The 27,342-nt window shown below is 39.1% G+C and overlaps 1 protein-coding gene across 1 annotated transcript; it reads right to left on the bottom strand.

Moving 5' to 3' along the window:
* LOC307122359 (uncharacterized protein) lies at nt 1–25,300 on the bottom strand. Its single transcript, XM_079846350.1, has 3 exons — nt 25,183–25,300; nt 1,398–1,650; nt 1–1,304 (listed from the first exon to the last, which is right to left on the bottom strand). Exons 1-3 carry the CDS (start codon nt 25,210–25,212, stop codon nt 1,252–1,254), a joined length of 336 nt encoding a protein of 111 aa, XP_079702476.1. The 5' UTR covers nt 25,213–25,300; the 3' UTR covers nt 1–1,251.
* Nucleotides 25,301–27,342: the final 2,042 nt, after the last annotated feature.

Raw genomic sequence — 27,342 nt, 5'->3', positions numbered from 1 at the left:
TAGTTCATTCCCTGTATTTATTTCACTGTGCTGATAGAAGTACACTAGAAGTAGACACTGAAAATACATCTTTAGTCAAATAAACAGACGTTTTAACCCTATGTTGGTGTTCAAGGGATTCGTTTGATCCTGAAATCCCTCCAATCTGAGCTTGGACAAGGGACCGGATCCAGAATGATCAGCACTGTCCAGCTTTTGAAAAGTGATTTACACCTAACCCAAACCCAACTCAGATTCACTTTAAAGCCTCTAAAGTTAGGACTCTCTGATTTCACTGTAAAGATGATCTTGAATCTGTAGGGAAACTAAAGTTCATGAGCTTCTACCTCACATCCGTGACGTTGCTTTTCAACCCGGAAGAACAAAATGAGATCATTCAGTGATTCTGCAGTGGCTCATGTTGTCCTCCAGATGGCGCTCTTTACTGCTCTTTCTTCACCACTGACACATTAAACACCAAAATCCATCTGACTTTCAGTTTGATGTTGTTTTGCTGTGTGTGATTTGCTTTTCTCTCATAGAACGGATATATATAAAGCTTCAGCAGTAAAAGTGTTTTCTCCATATAGATCACTCTCATGAACATAAATCACACACACAAGATGTTCTTCAGGTCAAATGTGTGTGATCCGTGAGGAACAGTGTGTGTGAAGATCATTCTCGTCCTGTAGAGAGTCTCTGGGAATGATGGAGCGAATCCATGAGCGGTTTATATCTCATCTGTCTGTTTGTGTCTTTATTATTATTATTGCTCAATAATGTTCATCTCTCCTCTTGTTCTGGTCTTCTCTTCAGTCTCTTCTGTCCATCAGTGGTTTATATCTCATCTGTCCGTGTGTGTCTTTATTATTATTATTGCTCAATAATGTTCATCTCTCCTCTTATTCTGGTCTTCTCTTCAGTCTCTTCTGTCCATCAGTGGTTTATATCTCATCTGTCCGTGTGTGTCTTTATTATTATTATTGCTCAATAATGTTCATCTCTCCTCTTGTTCTGGTCTTCTCTTCAGTCTCTTCTGTCCATCAGTGGTTTATATCTCATCTGTCCGTTTGTGTCTTTATTATTATTATTGCTCAATAATGTTCATCTCTCCTCTTGTTCTGGTCTTCACTTCAGTCTCTTCTGTCCATCAGTGGTTTATATCTCATCTGTCCGTGTGTGTCTTTATTATTATTATTGGTCAATAATGTTCATCTCTCCTCTTGTTCTGGTCTTCTCTTCAGTCTCTTCTGTCCATCAGTGGTTTATATCTCATCTGTCCGTGTCTGTCGGTGAATGACTTTCTACAGGTTCATCATGAGAGACTGCAGGGAATAAACATTACAGTGTGTTACAAGACATTAATATCTGTATAAATATGCATTCTATATGACCTAAACTCATCTTAAAATACTCACAGTTTGGTCTTCTTAGCTTCAGACTGTCCTGACGATAAAGTCTCATGGATCTTTTCTTCTTTAGTTCTTCAGATTGAGAGTTTTTCTCTTTGCTCTCATGATTTGTGTTGTTCTGTTGTTTCTGGATCTTCAGATTTGGTCCGTCACACATCATCTCCAGTCCAGAGGGTCCATTAATCCATTCATCTTTAAATGACGGCAATAAGACGTGTGAATATGAAGAGCGTTCAGATAAATCCTGTGTGTCAGTACACTGAAAAAACAGGAAAACACATGTTGTCCAATTTACTTAATCGTATTATTTGTGATCTACGCAACAAATTTGTGTTTCTTTTCTCAACATGATTTCATTGCTTTCGATTAATGTAATTCTCTAAAATGTGCAATTTACTAGAGTAAATTATTTTGGGTGAATGTGAAGCAATTAAGTACTCGAAAATGATTTTTGCTGAAACTGTAGTTCCCAGCATGCTTTGCTTGGGACTTGACGACTAGAGTAAAATTGTTGAAATTAAGTGTTATTTTATGTGTTTTTGGGCAAAATGAGAAAAAGGGGGAGACTTTATATTGTTTATTAGTGTTTAATGTTTAATTATGTTGGAATTATTCGAACCATTTAAATTACACTGGGTTACCATAGTGGAGAAGAGCGGAGCGATTGCTTAGGCTGTGGACTGACTCATGTCATTAAAGAGCATTTCACACTTAGCACATATATGATGTGCTATTGCTGGCAAATATAATGAAAGCTACTGAGTACTGTGTTATAGATCATTCAAGTGACAACACAAATATACAAAATTAAACGTGTTTTGATTAAAGAGGTTAGATCTTAAGCCCTCGTGTGCACCGCTGTTGTTAGGGAGCCATATTAAAATCATTGTGAGACTACTCAATTTGGTTACTTAAAAAAAATAACTTAATTCCATTATGTTGAAATTATGTGAACAAATTATGTTTGTTTAACTTAATTGAATCATGTGGAACCGATGTACATGATTAAATCATGTAAATCCAACACACCATTTTTTTCAGTGTAGATGATGTGTGATCTCAGACTGTTGTCACACTTTATCTCAGTGACATGAAGGCGTTTCTGAAAGTTTAATTCTGTATAAACTTTAAACTCTGGTGGAGTGTGTTTGAGAATCTGATGTTTATGGACAATAATTATGAGACGCTTCACACAGTAAACCATCATGCATTATCAAACTGTTATTTTGGCTTTTCCTAACTAATGGCAATTAACATGTAAAAGAAGTGTTAGAAGCGGGAAAAATGGGCAAGCGTAAGGATTTGGATGATAAAATGTGCGACCCATTTGAACTCTATTGAGAATGCAGTAAAACACTACAGAGAAAGCCCAACATGCACTCAAAAAAAAGCCTAAACATAAGAATTATGTATTTGAATTGCATATACATTTTCCAAACGTTTGGATTACATAATTTGAACATAAACAAATTAATAAACTTTATGTGATTCATATATGTAAGTCATACATAAATGTAACAGGTCAGAGTTATGTAATTGTATTGATAAACTGAATGTGATTCATATATGCCAGTTTTACGTAAATGAAACTTTTTATTAAAAATTAACACTTCCTAGTGTTCATGTGTGTGCTCACTACTGGGTTAAAGTACCATTGAAGCATTGTTAAAGTTAATTAGATAATTGAGTGATGATTGAGCATTAATGATGAACACTTGATAATAATGAGCAGAATCACTGAAGGAAAGAGAAACAAATGTACGTCCTCGTCGCGTCTATCGGTTCTAAAATGTGCATACAGTCATGAGTTTCTGCTCAACATCAGCCTCACACACGCCGAAGCTCGGGCTGCACTGGCCGGTGGCCTTCAACATCCCCGACCCCCAGTCCTGCATCTGGCCCACAGCGGAGGCACCAAACGTGGCGTGAGATTAAGCAGAAGGGGGGTAAGCGTGAGCATATCCGGGCTAGCCAGCTTTCCCCACAATAAACTGGATTACATTCGATTACTGCTGTTGTGTCTTTGTTTGCGCTGTGTACTCAACGCGCGTCACTGAAGCTTTTATTTTATTTTAAAAATAATGCTATTATCAACACTTACTCGTAACTCGTTCATCTCGACAGCTGTAATGGTACTTTGCATGTGTTACAAAGTTGGTAATAATGATGAAGACGGACTCGGTGTGACTGGGACTCGTGTTTATTCAAAACTCTCAGATACAAACACAATAAACTCGCGCTGACTGACATCGCTCTCATAACTCAGTAGTTACTATAAATAACTTTGTTAGCAATCGCTGATCTCCGTCTCTGGTACGTTAGTGATGTCCGGTTCGCGAACGATCTTTCTTTTGAACCGGTTCTTTTTAGTGAACCGAATCAGTTCACTAAATCGGACTGAATCGTTCTAAACGGTTCGCGTCTCCAGTCAGCGCTGATCCATAATTTACTAAAGTTACTAACTTTCTGACATGAGTGACAGCCCCTCCGACTAGAAATAGACTAATAACCTGAAGTATATGCTGTAACTACAACAGTTCAGACATGCTGAGAACTGATGTGAAGTGAACTCAGGTCCATCGTCTCTCTGGCAGCAGCTCGTGCCTCGTAGACCTTGTTAAACCACGCCCCCTCCGCTCATTTAAAATACAAAGATGACAGCCAATCACAACAGTGGGCGTTTTTACTGAAGTCTCACAGTAGACACGCCTCTTGAAGCAGGGCATTCAGCCACAGGGCAAACAGCAATATTGAAAAAATGCCTTTTATTTCTAAATTATGACATTTTATGATGTAAAAGTCATACTAACAATATAAGTACACCTCAGGAAACATTATAAAATAATAGAAAAATGCCATGCCATGGGACCTTTAACTCTGTAACTTTAGTTTTTCTCTGGCTCCTATAACTGCGTGTTTGTAAAGCACATGTGAAATGTCAAGGGAATCCAAGAGAAAATGTTATCAGGTGATGTTGGCTATTTGTAGTGGCCAGAATCACTGATCTCATGCAGAGCCTAATTCTCTGGTTAAAGAGGTAATGTGTTATTAATTTAATATTCATAATAATAGCCATGTGATTCTACAGCACAAGATCCAGGATGGTTGTGGTATTAAAATAATATGCAGATAACAAAAAAATAGTGCACAAAAGGTTCTAATCTACAGCATTACTGAGTAGGGCTGGGACGGTATGGATTTTTTCTTACCGCGATTGAAAAGCAAGAAATTCCGCGGTTCAGCGGTAAACCGCTTTAAAGGGCTCCCGCTCGACTTTCGCGCACGGCCGCACACGCACACACCAGCGCAGGCAATTGAACATAAGGAACATGTTTATTTTACATTTATTTTTTCACGTTTAGATCAGGAACAATTAGAACAGAAATGGAATGATATCTGGAAAAAAAAAAGTGCTGGCAAAACGAAATATAGACTAGGCCATGGTTTACATCCCAGCCTTCATATTTTTTCCTGAGAGAGCAGATCAGATCACGACTGAGAGATTTGATGATGGAACAGCATAAACAAAGACAAACAAACATTTTTATTTATCGGTATTGATCAGTAATATTTATTTATTTATTTATTTATTTCCCATATTTTTACTTTCAGATTACAGTCGTCGTCATCAAACAATCACTTAAACTATAACGACTTTCGCGCACACCCGCCCATATAATATAGCCTAATATATTATTTATATTTATAGTATTTATATTTTTATATTACATATTTTAAAATATTCAGGCTATTAATTTACATTTACAATTTACACCTTGTGTGCGCTTTTGTCTCAGTGGTTAATGAAGAATAACGAAGGCTCAAGGCTATTTAATTTAACAAAGTGTAGTCACTCGCTGCTCACACTACCTTGATTGTATATTATGCTGCTTTTATTATTTATATTTATTTTTTATATTTTATAACATTTACATATTTATATTATTTTACATATCTCGTGTGGTGTGCGCTTTTGTCTCGGTGGTTCAAGGCTATTTAACGAAGACTTTTTATGGCTAATGATTGTATATCACATACATATATATTATTTATATTTATGTTATTTATATTACATAAATAATTATATATATATATATATATAATTATTTATATTTATGTTATTTATATTAGGCCTACATAAATAATTTTTAAATATTATATTATTATATTATATTAGGCCTATTATTACATATTTATATTAATTTATATATAGGCTATATGCCTATCTTGTGTGCGCTTTTGTCTCAGTGGTGCTATTTAACGAAGGCTATTTAATTTTACAAAGTGTCGCTGCTCACACTACCATGATTGTATAGCCTATTACTTATTATTTATATTTATATTTCATATTTTTACATATTCATATTAATTTATATATCTCGTGTGCGCTTTTGTCTCAGTGGTTCAAATATTTAATGAAGGCTATTTAATTTAATAAAGTGTTGCACACTACTGTGATTGTAAGCCTGCCAGACGGATATCTTTTTCGATAGCCTTTTAATGAAATTGGAATTTCAGAATCGCAGCCAACTTATATTTAATTGCCTACAATAGATTATTTATTGATTATATTGAATGAAATTTCGCATGCCCAGCTTATTTGTAGTCAATCTTTCCCAAACAGAGTTGGAAGAGAGTAAAAACTTACCAGTACTAAGGCAGGTCCAGCTCAGTTTGTTCTTTCTGAAGCCGTTTTTTTTTTTTTGCCAGCTATGGGAGAAATCGGTCAGCGTTCGACACAAACCCATGGCCCGGGCGGTGCGTTCTTTTTCCTGCTTTCATGACTTCTATCTACATACCCGCTATTGTCGGCTGCGCAACCATGTGAGAGAATTGTGTTAAGCACGTGCAATTAAAAACTGAGGTCCTGCTTATGCGCCTGTATTTTATGCTTTAGTAAAATTAAATTCAAATTATAGGCTAAAAGACATTACACAGGTACAAATGGAATGTTATAATGGAACATTGCGCTCCCAACTCGCGAAAGGTCGGATTTGCTCCATCTTTTATGTTTTGTTTAGAAAAACTTGAATCCATATAAGACACACAAGTCATTAGACACAATCCATGTCATTAGAATCAATGAATCCATGGAATTAGACACAACGTGCACACATGGGCAGGCCAATGTTTTTTTTTTTTTTTTTGCGGTGATGGCGGTGACGATCTCAGACCTGCGGTAGACGTCACGTGACCGCGGTATTGCGGTAATGCGGTAACCGTCCCAGCCCTATTACTGAGACGCACACAGACATCATGAATCAGTGTATGAATCTCTACAATGGTGACAATCAAGAAAATTCATATAAACAGATCAACTCTGAACACAAAAGAAGCAACTAAAATGTCACAACAAAAACAGGAAAAGTAAAAGCAATTAGTAAGTATCAAAGAAAATTTGTCACAATTCAGATGCATAATTTATTCATGCCGCAATGCATGCTGGGACACATGGGGGGGGGGGTTATTGGTGGTACCCAACATGCACTGCAGCATGAAGCTTTTCATTGATTGTCACCTTTGTTGAGATTCATACATGGATTCTTGATGTCTGTGTGTATCTAAGGAATGCCGTAGATTTAAATCCTGCATATTATTCGATTACCACAACAGTGCTGGAACTCGTGTTGTGAATAAAACAAAACTAGTAACACATTACCACTGAAACCAGAGGATTAGACTCTGAATGAGATCAGTGATTCAGCCACATGATGATGTCATCATCAATATATAAATAGTCAACATCACCTGATAACATATTCTCTTGGATTCCCTTGCAATAACAAATGTGCTTTACAAACACACAGTTAAAGGAGCGTGAGAAAAAACTAAAGTTAAAGTTAAGGGTCAAGAGCCCAACTAAAGCAAACACTGATCTCCAGCATGGAGATAATTTAATTTAAATTAAACTCTTATTTTCATTCAAACTGAAATGACAAAAATATAATCCGTCTGGTTACTAATGTGTGAAGCTGGTAAGGCTGTTTGTTGTGTTGTTTAATCCTCATCTGCTGAGATCTTCAGAGATTAAATGTCTTCTTTGATCTTCAGTTGATTTTATATAAGGCTGTGGCTGAAGTCAGTTGTAGTTCTTGTGTTTCTCTTTCTGTCAGTGATTCTGCTCATTATTATCAAGTGTTCATCATTAATGCTCAATCATCACTCAATTATCTAATTAACTTTAACAATGCTTCAATGGTACTTTAACCCAGTAGTGAGCACACACATGAACACTAGGAAGTGTTAATTTAACATGGGCGTTTTTCTGTGTGCTATTACATACATTTTACTTGTTTCATTTACGTAAAACTGGCATATATGAATCACATTCAGTTTATCAATACAATTACATAACTCTGACCCGTTACATTTATGTATGACTTGCATATATGAATCACATTAAGTTGATTAATTTGTTTATGTTAAAATTATGTTTATTATGTTTAAATTATAAATCTTATGTTTAGACAATATTTTTTTTGTTTAGTGTGAGCTAAAACAGACACTAAAATGACTGATAAAGAGGGGAAGTATCATCCTGCAAGCTCTTTATTTATTGTGGTAAATGTTGACTAGTTGTGGAATTTATAATAGATAATCAGTTAAGGGAATAGATGTTTCACTAAAGATGTATATCTGTGGCATGTTGGCTATAGTTTCTAACTGTGTTGCTATTTTTCATAAATGCTTTGCTTGTCAATAAAATAAAAAACACTAACAATATAAACCGCACTAAGGGTTGATGAGCTCATGAGTATTAATCACAATGTATGCGATGCTCGAGCTGATTTGCTGAAATCAAAACAGTGAAGGTGATGATGACCAGACTCCAGTCCAGGCAAAGTAACTCATTTTGGAGTCAAAAATAGAACTCATTGAAAAAAAATTTTTTGTCCAGAACAACATACTAAAAGTCCTCAGAATTCCTAGTTGAGGAAAAAAGTTCAATTCTCATCAATCCGAGATGTGTGCCAGTAAGACCAGTCAACAATACACCTCAATGGGCTATGTTTTCCCTTTACTCCTATCAAAACAAAACTTTACACAATGAAAGCTTAAACAGTAGAGCATGGCACTAGCAACGCCAAGGTCATGGGTTCGATCCCCAGGGAAAGCAAGAATTGACAAAATGTAAAATGTGTACCTTGAATGCAATGCAAGTCGCTTTGGATAAAAGCGTCTGCCAAATGTAAATGTACATGAAAGTAGCCATGAAAAGTAAACATTTTTATATTACAAGTTTCTTTGAAAAATCTATTTTAAATATGCAAGATCAAATGAGCTATGCACTATGCCTAATTAACTAAAGTCTCAAGTAGAAAACATATCTAACACATTCATGTCCATCCAGTAAGTTTACCTATGCATACACACAATACATTTGAAGTCACTTGCCACAAAATACTTATATTGACCTTAGGAATTGATTCCACAATCTTACTCGCAGCATGACATTAAATGGCACTGAAACAAGTAAAGAATGACACTAGCTTTCTGGAACAAGCTAAGGTGTTCAGCCAGTCACTGGAAAATATGGGAAAGGCATCATCATTGCAGCAGGTGAAAAAGCTCTAGTATCACTGTATGGGGGCGAACATTCATTTTCAAAGAAACTTGTAAAACCAAACAAAAAAACTGTGTATGGGTACTTTCATTGTATAAAGTTTAATTTTGATAGGAGTAAAGGGAAAAAATAGCCCCATTGGGGTGCATTGTTGAGTGGCCTTACTGGCACACATCTCGGATAGATGAGACTTTAACATATTTCCTCAACTAGGATTTCTTAGGACTTTTAGTATGTTGTTCTGGACACCTCATAGAAAGAAAAAAAGCGCTCGTTGTAAACATCGTAAAACGTTACTTTGCCTGGACTATCTGCGTCTTAGTTTATTAGATTGTAACTTTATTCAGCATTCTTCTCTTTCTCTGTTGTTGGATTATTCTGCAGTCTGTGATGCTCATATGTTCTCATGTGTTCATTTCTCATCAGTTCTGTCTGTGTTTAATCTGTTTAAAAGAATACGGTGGCTAAAGTTTAACATGAGCTCATGATTGATGTGCAATACAGGTTTGAGCACAAATCTGAAGAATTAAAGATAAAGTTTGAATTACCTTGTGATGAGCAGAAAAGAGGAAACACATCAAGCGCAGCTCTGAGATCAGACAGTTCAGAAAGACGAGCTTTTATACAGTAGAAGAGCGTCTGACAGTTCAGAAAGACAAGCTTTATACAGTAGAAGAGCGTCAGTCAGTTCAGAAAGACAAGCTTTATACAGTAGAAGAGCGTCAGTCAGTTCAGAAAGACAAGCTTTATACAGTAGAAGAGCGTCTGACAGTTCAGAAAGACAAGCTTTATACAGTAGAAGAGCGTCAGTCAGTTCAGAAAGACAAGCTTTATACAGTAGAAGAGCGTCAGTCAGTTCAGAAAGACAAGCTTTATACAGTAGAAGAGCGTCAGTCAGTTCAGAAAGACAAGCTTTATACAGTAGAAGAGCTTCAGTCAGTTCAGAAAGAGGAGCTTTATACAGTAGAAGAGCATCAGTCAGTTTAGAAAGAGGAGTTTTATAAAGTAGAAGAGCGTCAGTCAGTTCAGAAAGACAAGCTTTATACAGTAGAAGAGCGTCAGTCAGTTCAGAAAGACAAGCTTTATACAGTAGAAGAGCGTCAGTCAGTTCAGAAAGACAAGCTTTATACAGTAGAAGAGCGTCAGTCAGTTCAGAAAGAGGAGCTTTATACAGTAGAAGAGCGTCAGTCAGTTCAGAAAGAGGAGCTTTATACAGTAGAAGAGCGTCAGTCAGTTCAGAAAGAGGAGCTTTATACAGTAGAAGAGCGTCAGTCAGTTCAGAAAGAGGAGCTTTATACAGTAGAAGAGCGTCAGTCAGTTCAGAAAGAGGAGCTTTATACAGTAGAAGAGCGTCAGTCAGTTCAGAAAGAGGAGCTTTATACAGTAGAAGAGCATCAGTCAGTTCAGAAAGACAAGCTTTATACAGTAGAAGAGCGTCAGTCAGTTTAGAAAGAGGAGCTTTATACAGTAGAAGAGCATCAGTCAGTTCAGAAAGACAAGCTTTATACAGTAGAAGAGCATCAGTCAGTTTAGAAAGAGGAGCTTTATACAGTAGAAGAGCGTCAGTCAGTTCAGAAAGACAAGCTTTATAAAGTAGAAGAGCGTCAGTCAGTTTAGAAAGAGGAGTTTTATATGGTATAAGAATGTCAGACCGTGTTAAACTCCTCATTCGCCGTCAACAGCATTCCACCTCAATACTTCCTGTTTATAACTGAAACTGCAGAATCTGACTTTCTTTCCTGTCTAAAGTTCCGGCTGTCTTGAGAGGTGGAGGAGTAGCTGCTCTATTTAAAGATATCTATCAATAAGCAAGTGTTGTTTGGTGATTACCCATCTTTCGAATATCTGGGTATTGTGTTAAAAGGTGCTCCACGCATTCTACTGATCATTATTTACAGGCCTCCGATATTCTCTCCAGCCTTTATTGATGACTTTACAGAGCTGTTATCCGCAGTCTCCTCTGAGTATGACTGGTTTGCTATTGCTGGGGATTTTAACATTCACATTGACAATCCAGTCCAGCAAAAGATCTCATGACTGATCTTAACACTTTTGATCTGACTCAGCATGTACACGGACCCACACATGATCGTGGACACACGCTAGATTTACTGATCAGTAAGGGTCTAAACATTTCATCGCTGTTATTAAGGATGTGTCTACAGACATGACGTGCTTGAATGTCCCGTGGAAATCCACCAGTCCCACTCTAACTATAACACATTATTACAAGCTTACCATTGTGAATGGGGCTAAGGAGATCGTTTTGAACAGTGGCTGGTTATGTACTTGCTCAAAAATGGATTTTGGATAATTTTTAACCCAAAAAAAGTTACGGATTTAAGCATCTCTTTCTGACAGAGACAGATCTAGCTTCAATGGCAGGAGAGATCGATATATCAAAGAAAATACAGAAATGATCAGACTAGGGGTGACCCTGAATAGTCGAAGATTCGATGCATCGATATCCGGAGCCTGATTCGACCACAGATCTCACAGTCGAATCTTCGCGGGTGTTATGAAACGAGGATCATACCATTTTGGCAATATGGGGGGTGCTCAATGTCTAATTTCACACATAACTACTGGTTTTGTACGATTATATTAAGTTATATACAGCCTTTAATTATGATGATGCTGTAAAAAAAAAAAACGTGAAAAGTAAGAAGCGTTCAATAAATATTTTTAACGCGTGTGTGTGTGTGTGTGTGTGTGTGTAAATCCAACCACCCCTGTGACAGATTTTAAGTATCACTTTCCCTGATCCGTGACAGACGAGGCGCATCTTGGCGGCAGGGAATACTTAACAATGTCTGGAATAAGAAACTCTAAAGTGTGGATGCACTTTGAAATGGTAAAAGATGATCCACACTCAAACATGTGGATGTCAGGAAAGCTGCTGGGCCGGATGGTATTTCAGGTCGTGTTCTGCGGTCCTGTGCTGATCAGCTCGCAGGGCTCTTTACATCCATATTTAACGAGTCCCTTGCTACATCTGTTGTCCCCACCTCCTTCAAACGATCCTCCATCATCCCTGTACCTAAGATCAGCAAACCCTCTTGCCTAAATGACTATCGTCCAGTGGCTCTCACATCTTTAGTCATGAAGGTCTTTGAGAGACTCATTAAAAACAACATTTGCTCCTCCATTCCTGACACTTTGGACCCTCTTCAGTTTGCCTATCGTCCCAATAGATCGACTGAAGATGCCATCTCTCACGTCCTTCACTCCTGCCTCACTCACATCGACAGCAAAAGTGGGAACTATGTCAGGCTGCTATTTATTGACTATAGCTCAGCCTTTAACACCATAGTTCCCATTAAGCTAACACACAAACTCCTGGATCTAGGCCTGAATTCTTCTCTCTGCCTCTGGATTGAAGATTTCCTCACTGGCAGACCCCAGGCGGTGAGAGTAGGCCAGTTCACCTCCACCTCCATCACCCTGAGTGTTGGAGCTCCACAGGGCTGTGTGCTGAGTCCCCTGCTCTACTCTCTCTACACCCATGACTGTTTGTCCACACACAGCTCCACCTCGATCATCAAGTTTGCTGATGATACTGTTGTCCTGGGTCTCATCTCCAACAACAATGAGACGGCATACTTGGACGAAGTGGAGCAACTGACATCATGGTGCCAGGACAACTGTCTCTCTCTGAATGTTAACAAGACCAAAGAACTGATTGTGGACTTCAGGAAGAGACAGCATCGGTCATACTCCCCTCTCATGATCAGCGGGACACTGGTAGAGAGAGTGAGCAGCTTCAAATACCTGGGTGTGAACATCTCCGAGGATCTGACCTGGACTACACACATCCAGACACAGGTGAAAAAAGCCAGGCAAAGACTGTACCACCTGCGCCAGCTGAGGAAATTCAGGGTTTCACCAGCCATCCTGAAAACTTTCTATCGAGGGGCGATAGAAAGTGTCCTGACTCAGTGCATCACAGCGTGGTACGGGAACAGCACCAGTCACGATGGCAAAGCCCTGCAAAGAGTGGTGCGCTTATCCGAGCGCATCTCAGGCTCAGCTCTCCCGTCTCTGCAGGACATCTACACCAAACGCTGCAGAGGTAGAGCTACCAAAATCATCAGAGACATTAATCACCCTGCAAACTCTCACTTCACCCTGCTGCCATCTGGTAAGCGCTTCCGTAGCCTGATGGCAAAGACTGAAAGACTCAGGAGGAGTTTCTTCCCCCAGGCCATCAGACTCCTGAACTCAGTCACGTGACTTCACTTCACCCCGCACACGCATAAACATCCAGTTTATACATTAACATCCACATACTGCCATTGCACTGCACTTTACTTTCCTATTGTTACTGCGTAACAACCTGTAATAAACCTTGCACATTATACTTCTTTATATATACATATATATATATTTATGTTAACCACTTATTTCTAAGTCTACAGTTTATCTCACTTATCATATCCACTTATTTTTTTTATATTTTTATATTTTAATTTTTATATTTTTATTTTTATCTTATTTCCTATTTTTATCTTTTACTTGATTTATTTATAATTCTACTTATGTTAATACTTTTTATTCTAATTTTATTCTATTTCTATTTTAATTTCTTGTAACTGTTATTTGCACTGTCCATGGAGCGGACCTGTTTACATTTCACTGCCAGTTGTATATTGTGTATATAACTGTGTATGTGACAAATAAAACTCTTGAATCTTGAATCTTGAAGATGATCCAAAAAAAGTTAAATGCAAGTTGTGCCAACAGCTCATGTCCAACAACAAACATGGCTTTCCACTTAAAACGGGCAAGTTTAAGAGCGCACTGCAGCCGGCCAACATTAATAAGTTGGTTTTCCCCGCACACAATTCGAAAAGACTCAAACGCACACAAGCAGAGTGAAAGAATGGATTTTTTTTGATCGGGTAGGGTACAAGTGTTTTCAAACATTTCAGCCGTTTCTAATTTTAATTTGCTGTGAACAAAAACTGCCAGTTTAGCGTTTATTGTTGTTTCGGCAGTTAAAAAGAGAAATTTCACAATTCTGGCAAAACTTTCGTTGTTTTAATAATTTATTTATTTTTATTTCATTTATTGATCACTCAGGGTTACTTAATTTAACTGTGGCTTGTGTTTTATTTATATATATTATGTTCCCCTGCACTTTGGCATTTTGCACACATTTATTATGCTCCATGTGACTTGATTCTGACTTTATTTCATTTTTATTTATTTTTTATTATTAGAAATGTATATTCTGTTCTAATTTAATTCTGAAATTAATGATTTTTATTGTTTTTCGTTGTCTCGATGTTGCGCTGCACTGCTGGCACAGCAATTTTGCCGATTTAATTTAATTTCGCAAAATGTGAAATGCAAATCCTGTCTGCAGTCGGTGTGTTCTTTTCCTCTCTAGGCAGGTTTTTTTTGTGGTTTATTTATCAAAATGTGCTTTTATATATTTGTGTGATGTTCTGTATTTCGATCGCGGCTTTAAAATATTATGAGAAAACATTTTACGAATGTTTATCAACCACAATACATTTTATTTAACCTAAATAAGAAAGCCATTGTCAGTTCGTCTGTCAGTTGGCAGGCAGTTTTGGTCGCTTTATTAAAAGGTGTTGCTGTGTGGAGTGTGTAAAATAAAATAAAAATTGTTTTACCCGCCTGCTGACTGTCGTGCCCCTCCCAATCCATTCACACACACATAGATGATCCAACACAATCTCATGACAATGCGTATCAATAGTACAAGTGTGCAATCTCGTGGAATATACGCCAAAATGAGTTTTGGCGTGCATATGCTACGCAGTTTTTCGCATGCATATGATACGCATTTTATGGCTTGTATATGACACGCTTTTGGGTAGGGTGAGGGTAGGGGGTGGGGGGAATCGCACTTATAATACGCCATAAAGTGCGTATCATATGAACGCAAAAAACGCCGTACCATGCACGCCAAAACTCATTTTGCCGTATACATTCCACGAGATTGCACACTCGTATTATTTATACGCATTTTCGTGAGATCGGGCTCGATGATTCGACTATCGGTCGACTATAGAGAGATTCGACAATTCTTATTCGAATATGTAAATAATTAGTCGGGGACACCCCTAATGTCAATACATAATTAAAATTTAAGTACTCTGAAAAAGAGAGTATAAAAATCGAGTGACTCTAGACTTTTTAAACTGCAATAAACACCACTCATTATTTTCGTTCAGGCCAAAACAAGTGATTGGCTTGGGCGACTGTCACTCTCTCTCGTTACCATGACTACCACCGCTTTTGCTCCAGAATCCGCCCACATGCACCCCAGTGTTGCCAAGTCGGGCTACTTCAAAACTGTTGCCACAGCTGTTTTTCATGTCCGCGGGTTGAAGCGACCCCAATTATGTGATAATTTGCCCCGGGATGTGCGAATTTTAGTAGGCAGCCCTACCAAAAAGACACATATTTTACCCCCCAAATGCGATTTTTACCGGAGAAACACGATTGGGCTTGTTTCGGGCTAGTTTTGAGTAGCAATTGGACGGATTTTGTTGTGAAAACCTGGCAACCCTGGCGCACCCGTTTGATTTGAGGAGTTCAAGAGGCTGTATTTCTGCTGGACAGGTAATCTTTCATTTTGATTATACATTTTTTTGGTTTATGTTTTCATGAAGCATGTCTCACTAGCACACGTAGCTAGCACATGTAGCTAACATAACATTACTTAGCATCAAGTTACAATGTTATACACTTAGCGAACCATTAGTAGAGATGATAAATACTCAATATGCTTAGCTCAAGTTGATCGCTGTCGTGTTGAATTTCGCAAAATGTAACTTTAGATAACAAAATGCATGTGTAAAAGCTAGTACACTGCATCCAGGAACTTTTTTTAGAACTAAGTTAGCTTTAGCTGCTACCCTCTGTCTAAACTCTTTTACCATGTTCACTGGGAACTTTACCTGCACATTTATTTCGGCCCTTGGTTTGTTTTTATATACTCTACCAATGTTTACTGATGTTTTTATCTTGTATCTGTGTGTGTCGTAGACACTGTGTTGTGTGTGTATTTTAAACTTTACCAGTATCGTTATTCTAGCTTGATAGTGAGTACTAAAAGACTATTTGTTTATATTCATAATGATAAAGTTAGATTTTTTTTATTACATGTGATTCTGACATGATGTCATTGTCACTGCATGCACTTCTTCTCCGCTCGTCTCAGGTGAATAATGCGTCTTCCAGCTGAGCTGATCGCGGTGGGCGTGTTCATGTGTTTTGGGGGCGTGGCTTTGGAAAGAGCCCAGAAGGGAGAAGGTGGAGTGAATGGAAATAATGAGCTGTCTACAAACAGTCGTGAGAGGTCTACAGACACTCAATTTTTATACTTTCTTTTTCAGAGTACTTACATTTTAATTATGTATTGATATATAAAGAAAGTTTAAACAAATTTGGAAAAAAGTTTTTTAACCAAATCTTACCTACCCTACCTTTAAGTCCAAAGTAGCGGCATTTAGACTCCAGACTGCACAAAGACTCCTTTATCATAAGTCTCAGAACTGGATAGAAATAGCTTGTGCATTGCTAAAAAGAGTGGGATGGATGAATTTGGATAGACACCTATTTTTGATGACTTTGAAGGAAGTGGATTTTAATGGGCTCTCTTCTTTTTATGCATCAGTATTAAATGTATGGCAAATATTCATTGTTAAAAGAGAGCTGGCTGAGATAACTCATGAGTGGGTTCTTGAAGAACCTTTACTTTTTAATCCTATTTTATCAAGTGTGATGTTGAAATCTAAAGGTGTCTGCACAAGCCTAGTTAAAGCAGGAATATGTAAAGTCGGTCATCTTCGGGTAAGGGACCGATGGATTTCTGTCGAAAATTTGGCCATGAGGATTGGAATTCATTCTGGTTGAAAAATGATTATCTGAGATACAGGAGTCTTTTCCTGAAATACCATTGCAAGCGGAGATGGTTGAGAATATATTCCCCAGCATCAGTGGGGTTGCAAATGTAGGAGATTGGCAGGAGGCTAATGGAAGATTACTTTCTTTTACAACACCTGAACTTGGTCTCTTTGACACTATATCAAAGAAGTCACTTTATCTTGTTTGTGTCAAATATCTAAATATAAGAGCATTGAAGGATCTTCCAGAGACTAATTTTAAATGGACTGATTTTGTTGAGTCAGGTGCCTCTCCAAAAGGGTGTTGGAGGACATTTTATAAGCAACCGAGTCGTTGGAGAAGCAGATTCGCGGCCTTCTAGACAGACAAGCTGTGCTGAGAGAGCGGCAAACGGCGCTTGAAACATCACGCGCCGATGCTCACAAGTCAGTGGATACTAACATTTTGACTCCGACCTCGTCTACTTCGTGTGTTTCTCTGCACAGGACCCAAGCACCCAGGACGCGATCATCATCCCTGGTTTCGTTCACTCCGGCACCGACACAGCACCATGGACCCTGGGTGTTTCCACAGCGGAAGACGCGAGCCAGGACCAGAGCTAGGACCTCTCCGCCCCTCCCGGTCTTCGAGATCTCCACCCGAAACCGCTTCTCCCCTCTTCGCGAGACGGAACGCGACGCTGTGGTCATCGGTACTTCCATCGTCCAGTATGTCCACGCTACCTCAGGTAAAGGCAAGGTTATCACTCACTGCTTTCCTGGTGCTCGTGTTCTCGATGTCGCTGCGCAGGTTCCCGGGATCCTGAACGGTGACGAGCGCATCGGAGCTGTCGTGCTGCACGCGGGAACGAACGACACCAGGCTGCGACAGACGGAGGTTCTGAAGAGGGACTACAGGAGCCTGATCGAGACGGTGCGCAGAACATCGCCTGAAGCAACGATCGTCGTTTCTGGACCGCTTCCCACGTACCGACTAGGACATGAAAAGTTCAGTAGATTATTTGCTCTAAATGAATGGTTAATGTCATGGTGTAATGAACAGAAGCTGCTCTTTGTAAATAATTGGAATCTGTTTTGGGAGCGACCTAGGCTCTTCCGTCCTGATGGCCTTCACCCCAGCAGAATCGGAGCGGCTCTTATGTCGGACAACATCTCCAGAGCGCTGCACACCATCATATGACTAGTAAGTCAAAGTCCAAATCACAGTATTTGCTGTCCTAACTTAATTGACATAAGTACCAATGTAGAACATTATATAGAAACTGTGTCTATTCCTCGTTTAGTGAGGTCAAACATTAAAGGGGTGGTAAAACACATTCTTTTGAAGGCTTGATTGTGTTTGTGGGGTGCACTGTAACATGTGTTCATGCTTCGTTTTAAAAAAAATTGCCTTATTTTTCATATATTTGACCTTTATTCTACACTGCTCTGTCCCTCCTTGTAAAACGGTCTGATGCTTTCCGGGTTGTATGAAGCCAGTCCCTCAAAAATACGCAGTGGGCTCTGATTGGTTAGCTGGCCTAGTGTGTTCTGATTCGCTAACCGCAGTGCACGGTTGTCGGAAACGTCACGCCCCTTACCTGGAGGCTGTGCTTTGGTCGGCGTCAATAAAACCATATGAGCCCTAATCAGACCCAGAACATTTGAGTGAAGATGATCGAACAGAACCTGTTCAGTCCTCAAGAGTAAAGACTGCGGATCTATAATGATCGCTACTGAATGGCACTTTAACTTTTGTATTTTTAGAACGATTATAGCCAAATATCTGTCGCAAGAACTAACGTTAACCCAAAACGAACACTAAGCACTGGCTTTAACTAGTAAGTTAGCCAAATCACACATAGAACCATGTTTAGCATGCCTGAAGATAAACAATACATAGAGGCTCTAATCAAAGAATCATTTACACTAATGCCAGCTTCGCTGTTGAGATTTTAACGTTAGTGTTTGTAATGTTAGGTGTTCGTCGGATAACGTTAAGTATGAATGAGCATTTAACAGACTGGTTTGCAGAACAGTGTTGTCATCTGTTTACTTCCTTGCTACAACCTATTACAGGAAAACACATCGATGAAATATAAATCAGACTTACAGGTTGTGGCCCGTAAACAGCTTCTGTTTGTAAATCCAGCTTTCAGGACAAGCCGTTGTGCATATCCTGTATTGAACTCGCGAAGTTTGTGGAAGTTTGTGTTGTCCTCCGTGAAATGTGCAGCGCGCGCGTCATGTATCCACGCACCGGCAGTGTTTTTTTCACGCAGCTGACGTTGTGCAAATCCGGCATTGAAATCGCGAAGACGGTGGATGTTTTCCTCTGTTATATGTGCTGCAGGGAGCCCTGCGAGCGCCTGATTCCCCGCTGACTCAAACACACGTGCATATACATGCTGTATGTTAAACGCTCTGCAACGCACCCCCGTCCCAAGGAAGGCTGAACAGAGCAAGTACCCCAGACCTGCAATCCGGATGAATATAACAGCGTTTCCTCGGCATCACGGCAACAACACTCCAGCCTAACTAACTTATACCACAACAGCGCCGCGATACAAAATGGCCTCACCCTCCCTTATTTAATCTTCTCGGAGGAGGGGTTTATGTAAATATTGAGCCTGTTGATGTCACCAACCCTGGAGGAATGTGTGTAGTCGCCTGCTGGCCGTTTGCTGTAGTTCTTAGAAACTGATTTCTTTAAAAGCAAATATCTCCCTTTGCTTTAAACTTTGAACGTTGTAACTTTGCAGATGTTGTTTATGCTCAAGCAGCAACATTACACGCTAGCTAAAGTTAGAATAGTGAAATCGTGGTTTACCACCCCTTTAAATCTACTGTAGGATCTAGGAAAAATCTAATTGTGATTAAACCAGAAAATCGCAATATTAGTGAACAAAAACGATTTCTAAAACTAGGTCTTCTAAACATTAGATCGCTCACACCTAAGGCGGTTATTGTAAATGAAATGGTCACAGATAATAGTTTCGATGTACTTTGCCTTACTGAAACCTGGCTTAAACCAAATGATTATTTCGGTCTTAATGAGTCTACTCCACCAGGATACTGTTATAAGCATGAGCCCCGTCTGATTGGTCGTGGCGGGGGTGTTGCAACAATCTATAGAGATATTCTAAATGTTACCCAGAAAACAGGTCACAGGTTTAATTCGTTTGAAGTACTAGTGCTAAATGTTACGCTCTTAGATGTAAGAAAGAAATCCGTATTATCTCTAGCCCTGGCTACTGTATATAGACCTCCAGGGCCCTATGCTGATTTCCTAAAAGAGTTTGCAGACTTTCTCTCAGATCTATTGGTCAACGTCGATAAAGGATTAATTGTTGGAGATTTTAACATACACGTAGATAACACAAATGATGCGTTAGGGGCTGCGTTTACAGATCTATTAAACTCCTTTGGGGTCAAGCAAAACGTCACTGGTCCCACTCATCGTCTTAATCACACACTAGATTTAATTATATCACATGGAACCAACCCAACCGATATAGATATTATACCGCAAAGTGATGATGTCACTGACCATTACATGGTAACTTGCATACTGCGTACTGCTGAAATCTGTCATGTTGCGCCACGTTATCGACCAGGCAGAACAATCCTTCCAACCACTATAGATAGATTCTCAAATAGCTTACCTGATCTGTCTCAGCTGCTCAGTGAACCCAAACAAACAGATGAACTAGAGGAAATGACTAGCAGTATGAGCACCATTTTCTCTAGTACATTAGAAATTGTAGCACCAATTAGATTAAAAAAGGTTAGAGAGAAAACTAAAGCACCATGGTACAACAGTGCTACACATGTTATCAAGAGAGAAACTCGTAACTTAGAGCGTAAATGGAAACAAACTAATTTAGAGGTCTTTAGAATCGCGTGGAAAGATAGTATGTCACGTTATAAAAAGGCCCTAAAAGCAGCCAGGGCTGAGCATCTCCGCAAACTAATAGAAAATAACCAAAATAATCCAAGGTTTTTATTTAACACTGTGGCTAGACTAACAAATAAACAAGCATCGCCTGAGCAAAATATTCTGTTACAGTTTAGTAGTAATGATTTTATGAACTTCTTCGCTGACAAAATAGAAAGCATCAGAAACAAAATTGTAAATGTACAATCATTAATGAAGTCTTATGATTAAACCGCAATTATCGCCCCTCAAGAACTACTACACCGCTTTACAACTATAGGACAGGAAGAGCTAAACAAACTTATCATTGCATCTAAACCAACAACATGTTTATTAGATCCAATACCCACTAAACTACTGAAAGAGTTGTTACCTGTAGTGGAAGAGCCTCTTCTCAATATTATTATCTCGTCTTTATCTTTAGGTCATGTTCCAAGAATATTCAAGTTGGCAGTCATAAAACCTCTCATTAAGAAGCCACAATTAGATCATAATAACCTAGCAAATTACAGACCAATTTCAAATCTTCCATTTATGTCTAAAATACTAGAAAAAGTTGTGTCCACTCAATTGTGCTCTTTCTTGCAAGAAAATGATATCTATGAAAAATTTCAATCAGGATTCAGGCCGCATCACAGCACAGAAACCGCACTCGTTAAAATCACAAATGATTTACTTCTAGCTTCTGACCAAGGCTGTATCTCAATACTAGTTCTACTCGATCTTAGTGCTGCGTTCGATACTATAGATCATAAAATACTATTAGATCGACTTCAAAATTACACTGGTGTTCAGGGACAGGCATTAAACTGGTTTAGATCGTATTTATCAGACCGCTACCATTTTGTCTGTCTAAATGGGGAAAAGATAACATCAGTAGACTATGGGGTGCCGCAAGGATCCGTGTTAGGCCCTCTGCTATTCTCTATATATATGCTGCCACTTGGTAATATTATAAGAAAACATGGAATTAATTTCCACTGTTATGCTGATGACACTCAATTATATATTTCATCACGACCAGATGAAAACGCAAAATTATCTAAACTGACAGTATGTGTTGATGATATTAAACACTGGATGACGTGTAATTTTCTGCTATTGAATTCAGATAAAACGGAGGTATTACTTATTGGTCCAAAAAACTGCCCACAAAACCTCTCACAATACAACTTTAACTTGGAAGGATATCCTGTCACTTTATCCACTACAGTAAAAGACCTGGGTGTTATATTAGACCGCAACTTGTCTTTCGAAAATCATATTTCATATGTTACAAGAACGGCATTTTTCCACCTTAGAAACATTGCTAAGCTACGTAACATGCTATCTATCTCTGATGCAGAAAAGTTAGTTCATGCATTCATGACCTCGAGACTAGATTACTGTAATGCTTTATTAGCTGGTTGTCCTGCATCATCAATAAACAAGCTACAGTTAGTCCAAAACGCAGCTGCTTGAGTTCTTACTAGGTCAAGAAAATATGATCATATAACACCAATTTTATCATCTCTACACTGGTTACCTATTAAGTTCCGTATCAATTACAAAGTATTGCTACTGACCTATAAAGCCCTAAATGGTTTAGCTCCAGTATATTTAACGGATATTTTATCGCCCTACAATCCATCGCGCTCTTTAAGATCACTAAACTCGAGGCTTCTGGTCATTCCTAGGATATCTAAGTCCACTAAAGGAGGGAGGGCATTTTCACATTTAGCTCCTAAACTCTGGAATAGTCTTCCTGATATTGTTCGAGGTTCAGACTCGCTGTCCCAGTTTAAAACTAGATTAAAGACGCATCTCTTTAGCCAAGCATTCACATTATAAATACATTTTATACTACAGTTAAATCGCACCAACAGCATTAATATTCTGAACAGCAGCTATGCTAATTATCTCCCAACTGCTTTTCTGTTATTATCTCGGGACACTAGTCCCGAGGTAACTAGTTCGTCAGCTCCAGTTTGTATCCAGCCTCTCATGGAGACTTCAGATGCCCCAACGCCTGTGAAGAGACGACTCAACGCCTGTGAAGAGACGACTCAACGCCTGTGAAGAGACGACTCAACGCCTGTGAAGAGACGACTCAACGCCTGTGAAGAGACGACGACTCGACGCCTGTGAAGAGACGACTCGACGCCTGTGAAGAGACGACGACTCGACGCCTGTGAAGAGACGACGACTCAACGCCTGTGAAGAGACGACGACTCAACGCCTGTGAAGAGACGACTCGACGCCTGTGAAGAGACGACTCAACGCCTGTGAAGAGACGACTCAACGCCTGTGAAGAGACGACGACTCAACGCCTGTGAAGAGACGACTCAACGCCTGTGAAGAGACGACTCAACGCCTGTGAAGAGACGACGACTCAACGCCTGTGAAGAGACGACTCAACGCCTGTGAAGAGACGACGACTCAACGCCTGTGAAGAGACGGCTCAACGCCTGTGAAGAGACGACTCAACGCCTGTGAAGAGACGACTCAACGCCTGTGAAGAGACGACTCAACGCCTGTGAAGAGACGACGACTCAACGCCTGTGAAGAGACGACTCGACGCCTGTGAAGAGACGACTCGACGCCTGTGAAGAGACGACTCAACGCCTGTGAAGAGACGACTCAACGCCTGTGAAGAGACGACTCAACGCCTGTGAAGAGACGACGACTCAACGCCTGTGAAGAGACGACTCAACGCCTGTGAAGAGACGACGACTCAACGCCTGTGAAGAGACGACGACTCAACGCCTGTGAAGAGACGACGACTCAACGCCTGTGAAGAGACGACGACTCAACGCCTGTGAAGAGACGACTCGACGCCTGTGAAGAGACGACTCAACGCCTGTGAAGAGACGACTCAACGCCTGTGAAGAGACGACGACTCAACGCCTGTGAAGAGACGACGACTCAACGCCTGTGAAGAGACGACGACTCAACGCCTGTGAAGAGACGACTCGACGCCTGTGAAGAGACGACGACTCAACGCCTGTGAAGAGACGACTCGACGCCTGTGAAGAGATGACTCAACGCCTGTGAAGAGACGACTCGACGCCTGTGAAGAGACGACTCGACACCTGTGAAGAGACGACTCAACGCCTGTGAAGAGACGACGACTCAACGCCTGTGAAGAGACGACGACTCAACGCCTGTGAAGAGACGACGACTCAACGCCTGTGAAGAGACGACTCGACGCCTGTGAAGAGACGACGACTCAACGCCTGTGAAGAGACGACTCGACGCCTGTGAAGAGATGACTCAACGCCTGTGAAGAGACGACTCGACGCCTGTGAAGAGACGACTCGACACCTGTGAAGAGACGACTCAACGCCAGCGTTGTTATGGCCTAAAATAATACATGATTGATTAACTTATCCTAACATTTTTCTTTAACATTCTCTTTCTAACATTTTTCAATGTACATTTATGAAATGCACTTTCTGTGAAGCTGCTATGAAACAATGTGTATTGTGAAAAGCGCTATACAAATAAATTTGAATTGAATTGAATTGAACCGATTGAAAAAAGAAGTGGGGACTTGCAATGGAGGATTTCTCATTGTATTTTAGCAACAAACTGTTTTAAAGTTCATCTAAATCCTTTGCAAGGAGAAGAGTGTTTGTTTTGTGGTCTTCCAGAAAGTTTTTCATATATTTATTGGATGTCCAAGGCTGTTTGGAATTCATGATGCGTTACGAGACTTGAGCCATAATTTTGGTTTTATTTTTACAAATGGTTTCTTTATTTTTGGACCAAAATAAAGTGCCTCAAATAAAATATATATTTATTATATATATATATATATATATATATATATATATATATATATATATATATATATATATATATATATATATATATATATATATATATATAAATGTTTTATTTGGTCAGGCAAAAATGGCAATTTGGTTAACAAGAAAGAGAAAAATGTTGTTTAATAGTGATAATGATCCTTTGAACATGTTCAGAGCTCTGGTAAAAAGTAGGCTAGTTATGGAGTATAAGTATTATGAAATGGTGAATGATACTGAATCTTTCTTCTTTTATGGGGTGTTGGAAATATTTTATGTCAACCCAATGAAGAGGGAGGTTGTGATGTATTGTTGTAAAAGCTGATGTTTATTTTTATTTTTTTTAATGTGCTTTTATTGAGGAATATATAATTATAAAGTAATGTGTTAAGTGTGGTTATATTATGAGTTAATGGATTGTTAATTAAAGACATGTTAAAAGTCCCTCTCTCTCTCTCTCTCTCTCTCTCTGTCGTTGGATTATTCTGCAGATGCTCATATGTTCTCATTTCTCATCAGTTCTGCCTGTGTTTAATCTGTTTAAAAGAATACGGTGGCTAAAGTTTAACATGAGCTCATGATTGATGTGCAATACAGGTTTGAGCACAAATCTGAAGAATTAAGATAAAGTTTGAATTACCTTGTGATGAGCAGAAAAGAGGAAACACATCAAGCGCAGCTCTGAGATCAGAGGAGCTTTTATACGGTATTAGGTTAAACTCTGCTTCTGCTGTAGTCGCTGATGCAGTGTCAGAATCAAACCTGCGTCACCTCTTTTAAATACTGGAGGAGTCACACACACACCCACAACCATAATCTCTCGTTCCACATGTGACAGATCAAAAATATATTGCAGTATATTGGAAAATATCATGTAATACATTAGGCGATATATATTCCCATATATGGGATTTAATATTTATATTTTCCAATATATTGCAATATATTGAAAGCGGCAATCATTTGTATGTTTTGCAATATACTGCAATATTACATATATTGTATATATGTACCATCAATATAACAATATATTATAATATATTTCAAGTAATATATTGGTAAATATATTTTCCTTCCGTAAGGGATACCGCATTCATGAAAAGTGATACTTCATAATATTTCTTGGCTAAAGTTGACGCCTTCAACATTTCCAGACATGCCAACTGTACCAGAAGTATTCAACCATTTTTGGAAGAAGGAACACCTCAGGTATGTAACATGAAATTTATTTTATAAGTCTATGGATATATTAATACCGGTGATCTGAGTGAGTGCTGTTTGTTTCGTTTGACCATTTCCGTGACATTAGCGTTAACGTTAGGTCCCGTTACTAAAATTAGCTCGCCTGGACTCGCTCGCTCCCGGTAGAAACCTGAACTGACTGCGGTGGAGTTCGCGTCTTACTCTATCCACCTTAACTAACTTCACCGCGGCCCTGCACGGTCAACACCGAAGGAATGTAAAGAAGACAAACTGAGCAGCTGCTGTAACACCGCCGCGGGAGTAAGTTAGCTGCACACCGGCTCCTAGCTGGATTATTTCAGACACAGATTTGTTGTCAATTATATCTGAACCAGAGCCGTTGATCTGAACGTCATCTCATCGGCTCGTTAAATTACCTCAACGGAGGAGATACGGGAAAAGGTGCGACTTGCAGGTAACGTTACAAGGCACGAGATTTTTACAATGGAAAAGCAAACATGGTGAATAGAGTCGAGGCGAGCTGAACTAATGGAAAACCACCACAATGACGATAGCTCAAAAAACTAGACTAACGTTAGACTGTCAAAATAAACATTAGCCCGGTCAGCTTCCTTAGCGCAGGTTATTATTGCATTGATTACCGGACAGGCTATTGTAATGTTATTATGACTTCTGTTTTGCTGTCTTGTAATTGACAACAGGTGTGGGTGAAGTCTTGGATGGCTATTAAGTAAAGAACGGCAGCAAGACCATCTGCATTATTAAGGCTGATGTGAGTATAACTTGCAAACACACACACACACACACACACACACACACACACACACACACACACACACACACACACACACACACACACACACACACACACACACACACACACACACACACACACACACACTTACTCTGGCTCGTTCTCTCTTCCAACAGTTATTTTGTAAATTGTTTGTGCAATACCATTGTGCTGATAATATAGTCTCCACACAGACTATATATTCAAAATTATTCTAATATTCCAAATACAGTCTGAACCGCTATAGGGAGTTGACTGGCTAACATCCTTTTACTGTTTTAGATGGTGGAGCATACAGTATATTAAAAACATTAGACATTTTTTTCTTTTGTGTTGAGTGGACCATTTTCTTTGTCTCAAATTATATATGGCTGCCTGGCATACTGTATAGAATATTAAAATAATAGTAATTGGAATTTGTTGTGTAATTTGTAATACCTTTTGTAATGTTTACATTTTTATTCCCTAGCCCAATGCCACAGCTGCTGATATCCAGAGAGAGACCCTGCCCAGTGCACCTTGCTTAATTGTGCAAGGTATATTCTTCCCTTATTTAGTTTAATAGCACTGTGCTGGAATTCTGGCACATGGCCGTTGTAGATGCGAAAAATAATTATGAGGTAAAATCAAAGTATTGAGACTGTGACTATAAAAAGCTAAAATATACCTGATTTAACTTTGGCCACTATCCCATTTGAAGTAGTCTCCTTGTCCAGTGATGCACAGCTCCCAGTGCTTCTGCCTCAGTTTAAACGCTCTCTAGAACATGCATTATTTAAAGGGTTAGTTCACCCAAAAATGTAA

The sequence above is a fragment of the Gobio gobio genome (genome assembly GCF_949357685.1).
Source record: "Gobio gobio genome assembly, contig: scaffold_118, whole genome shotgun sequence".
NCBI lineage: Eukaryota > Metazoa > Chordata > Actinopteri > Cypriniformes > Gobionidae > Gobio > Gobio gobio.
The sequence above is the reverse complement of the archived record's forward strand: the minus strand, read 5'-3'. Positions and strand labels throughout refer to the sequence as shown.

Coding starts and splice junctions, on each gene's coding strand:
- LOC307122359 (XM_079846350.1), bottom strand. CDS start 25,212: ATGTGTTTCCTCTTTTCTGCTCATCACAAG. Junction 1,651..25,182: donor TCTTTTCTGCTCATCACAAG/GTAATTCAAACT, acceptor CTGTTTTTTCAG/TGTACTGACACACAGGATTT. Junction 1,305..1,397: donor GAAGCTAAGAAGACCAAACT/GTGAGTATTTTA, acceptor TATTCCCTGCAG/TCTCTCATGATGAACCTGTA.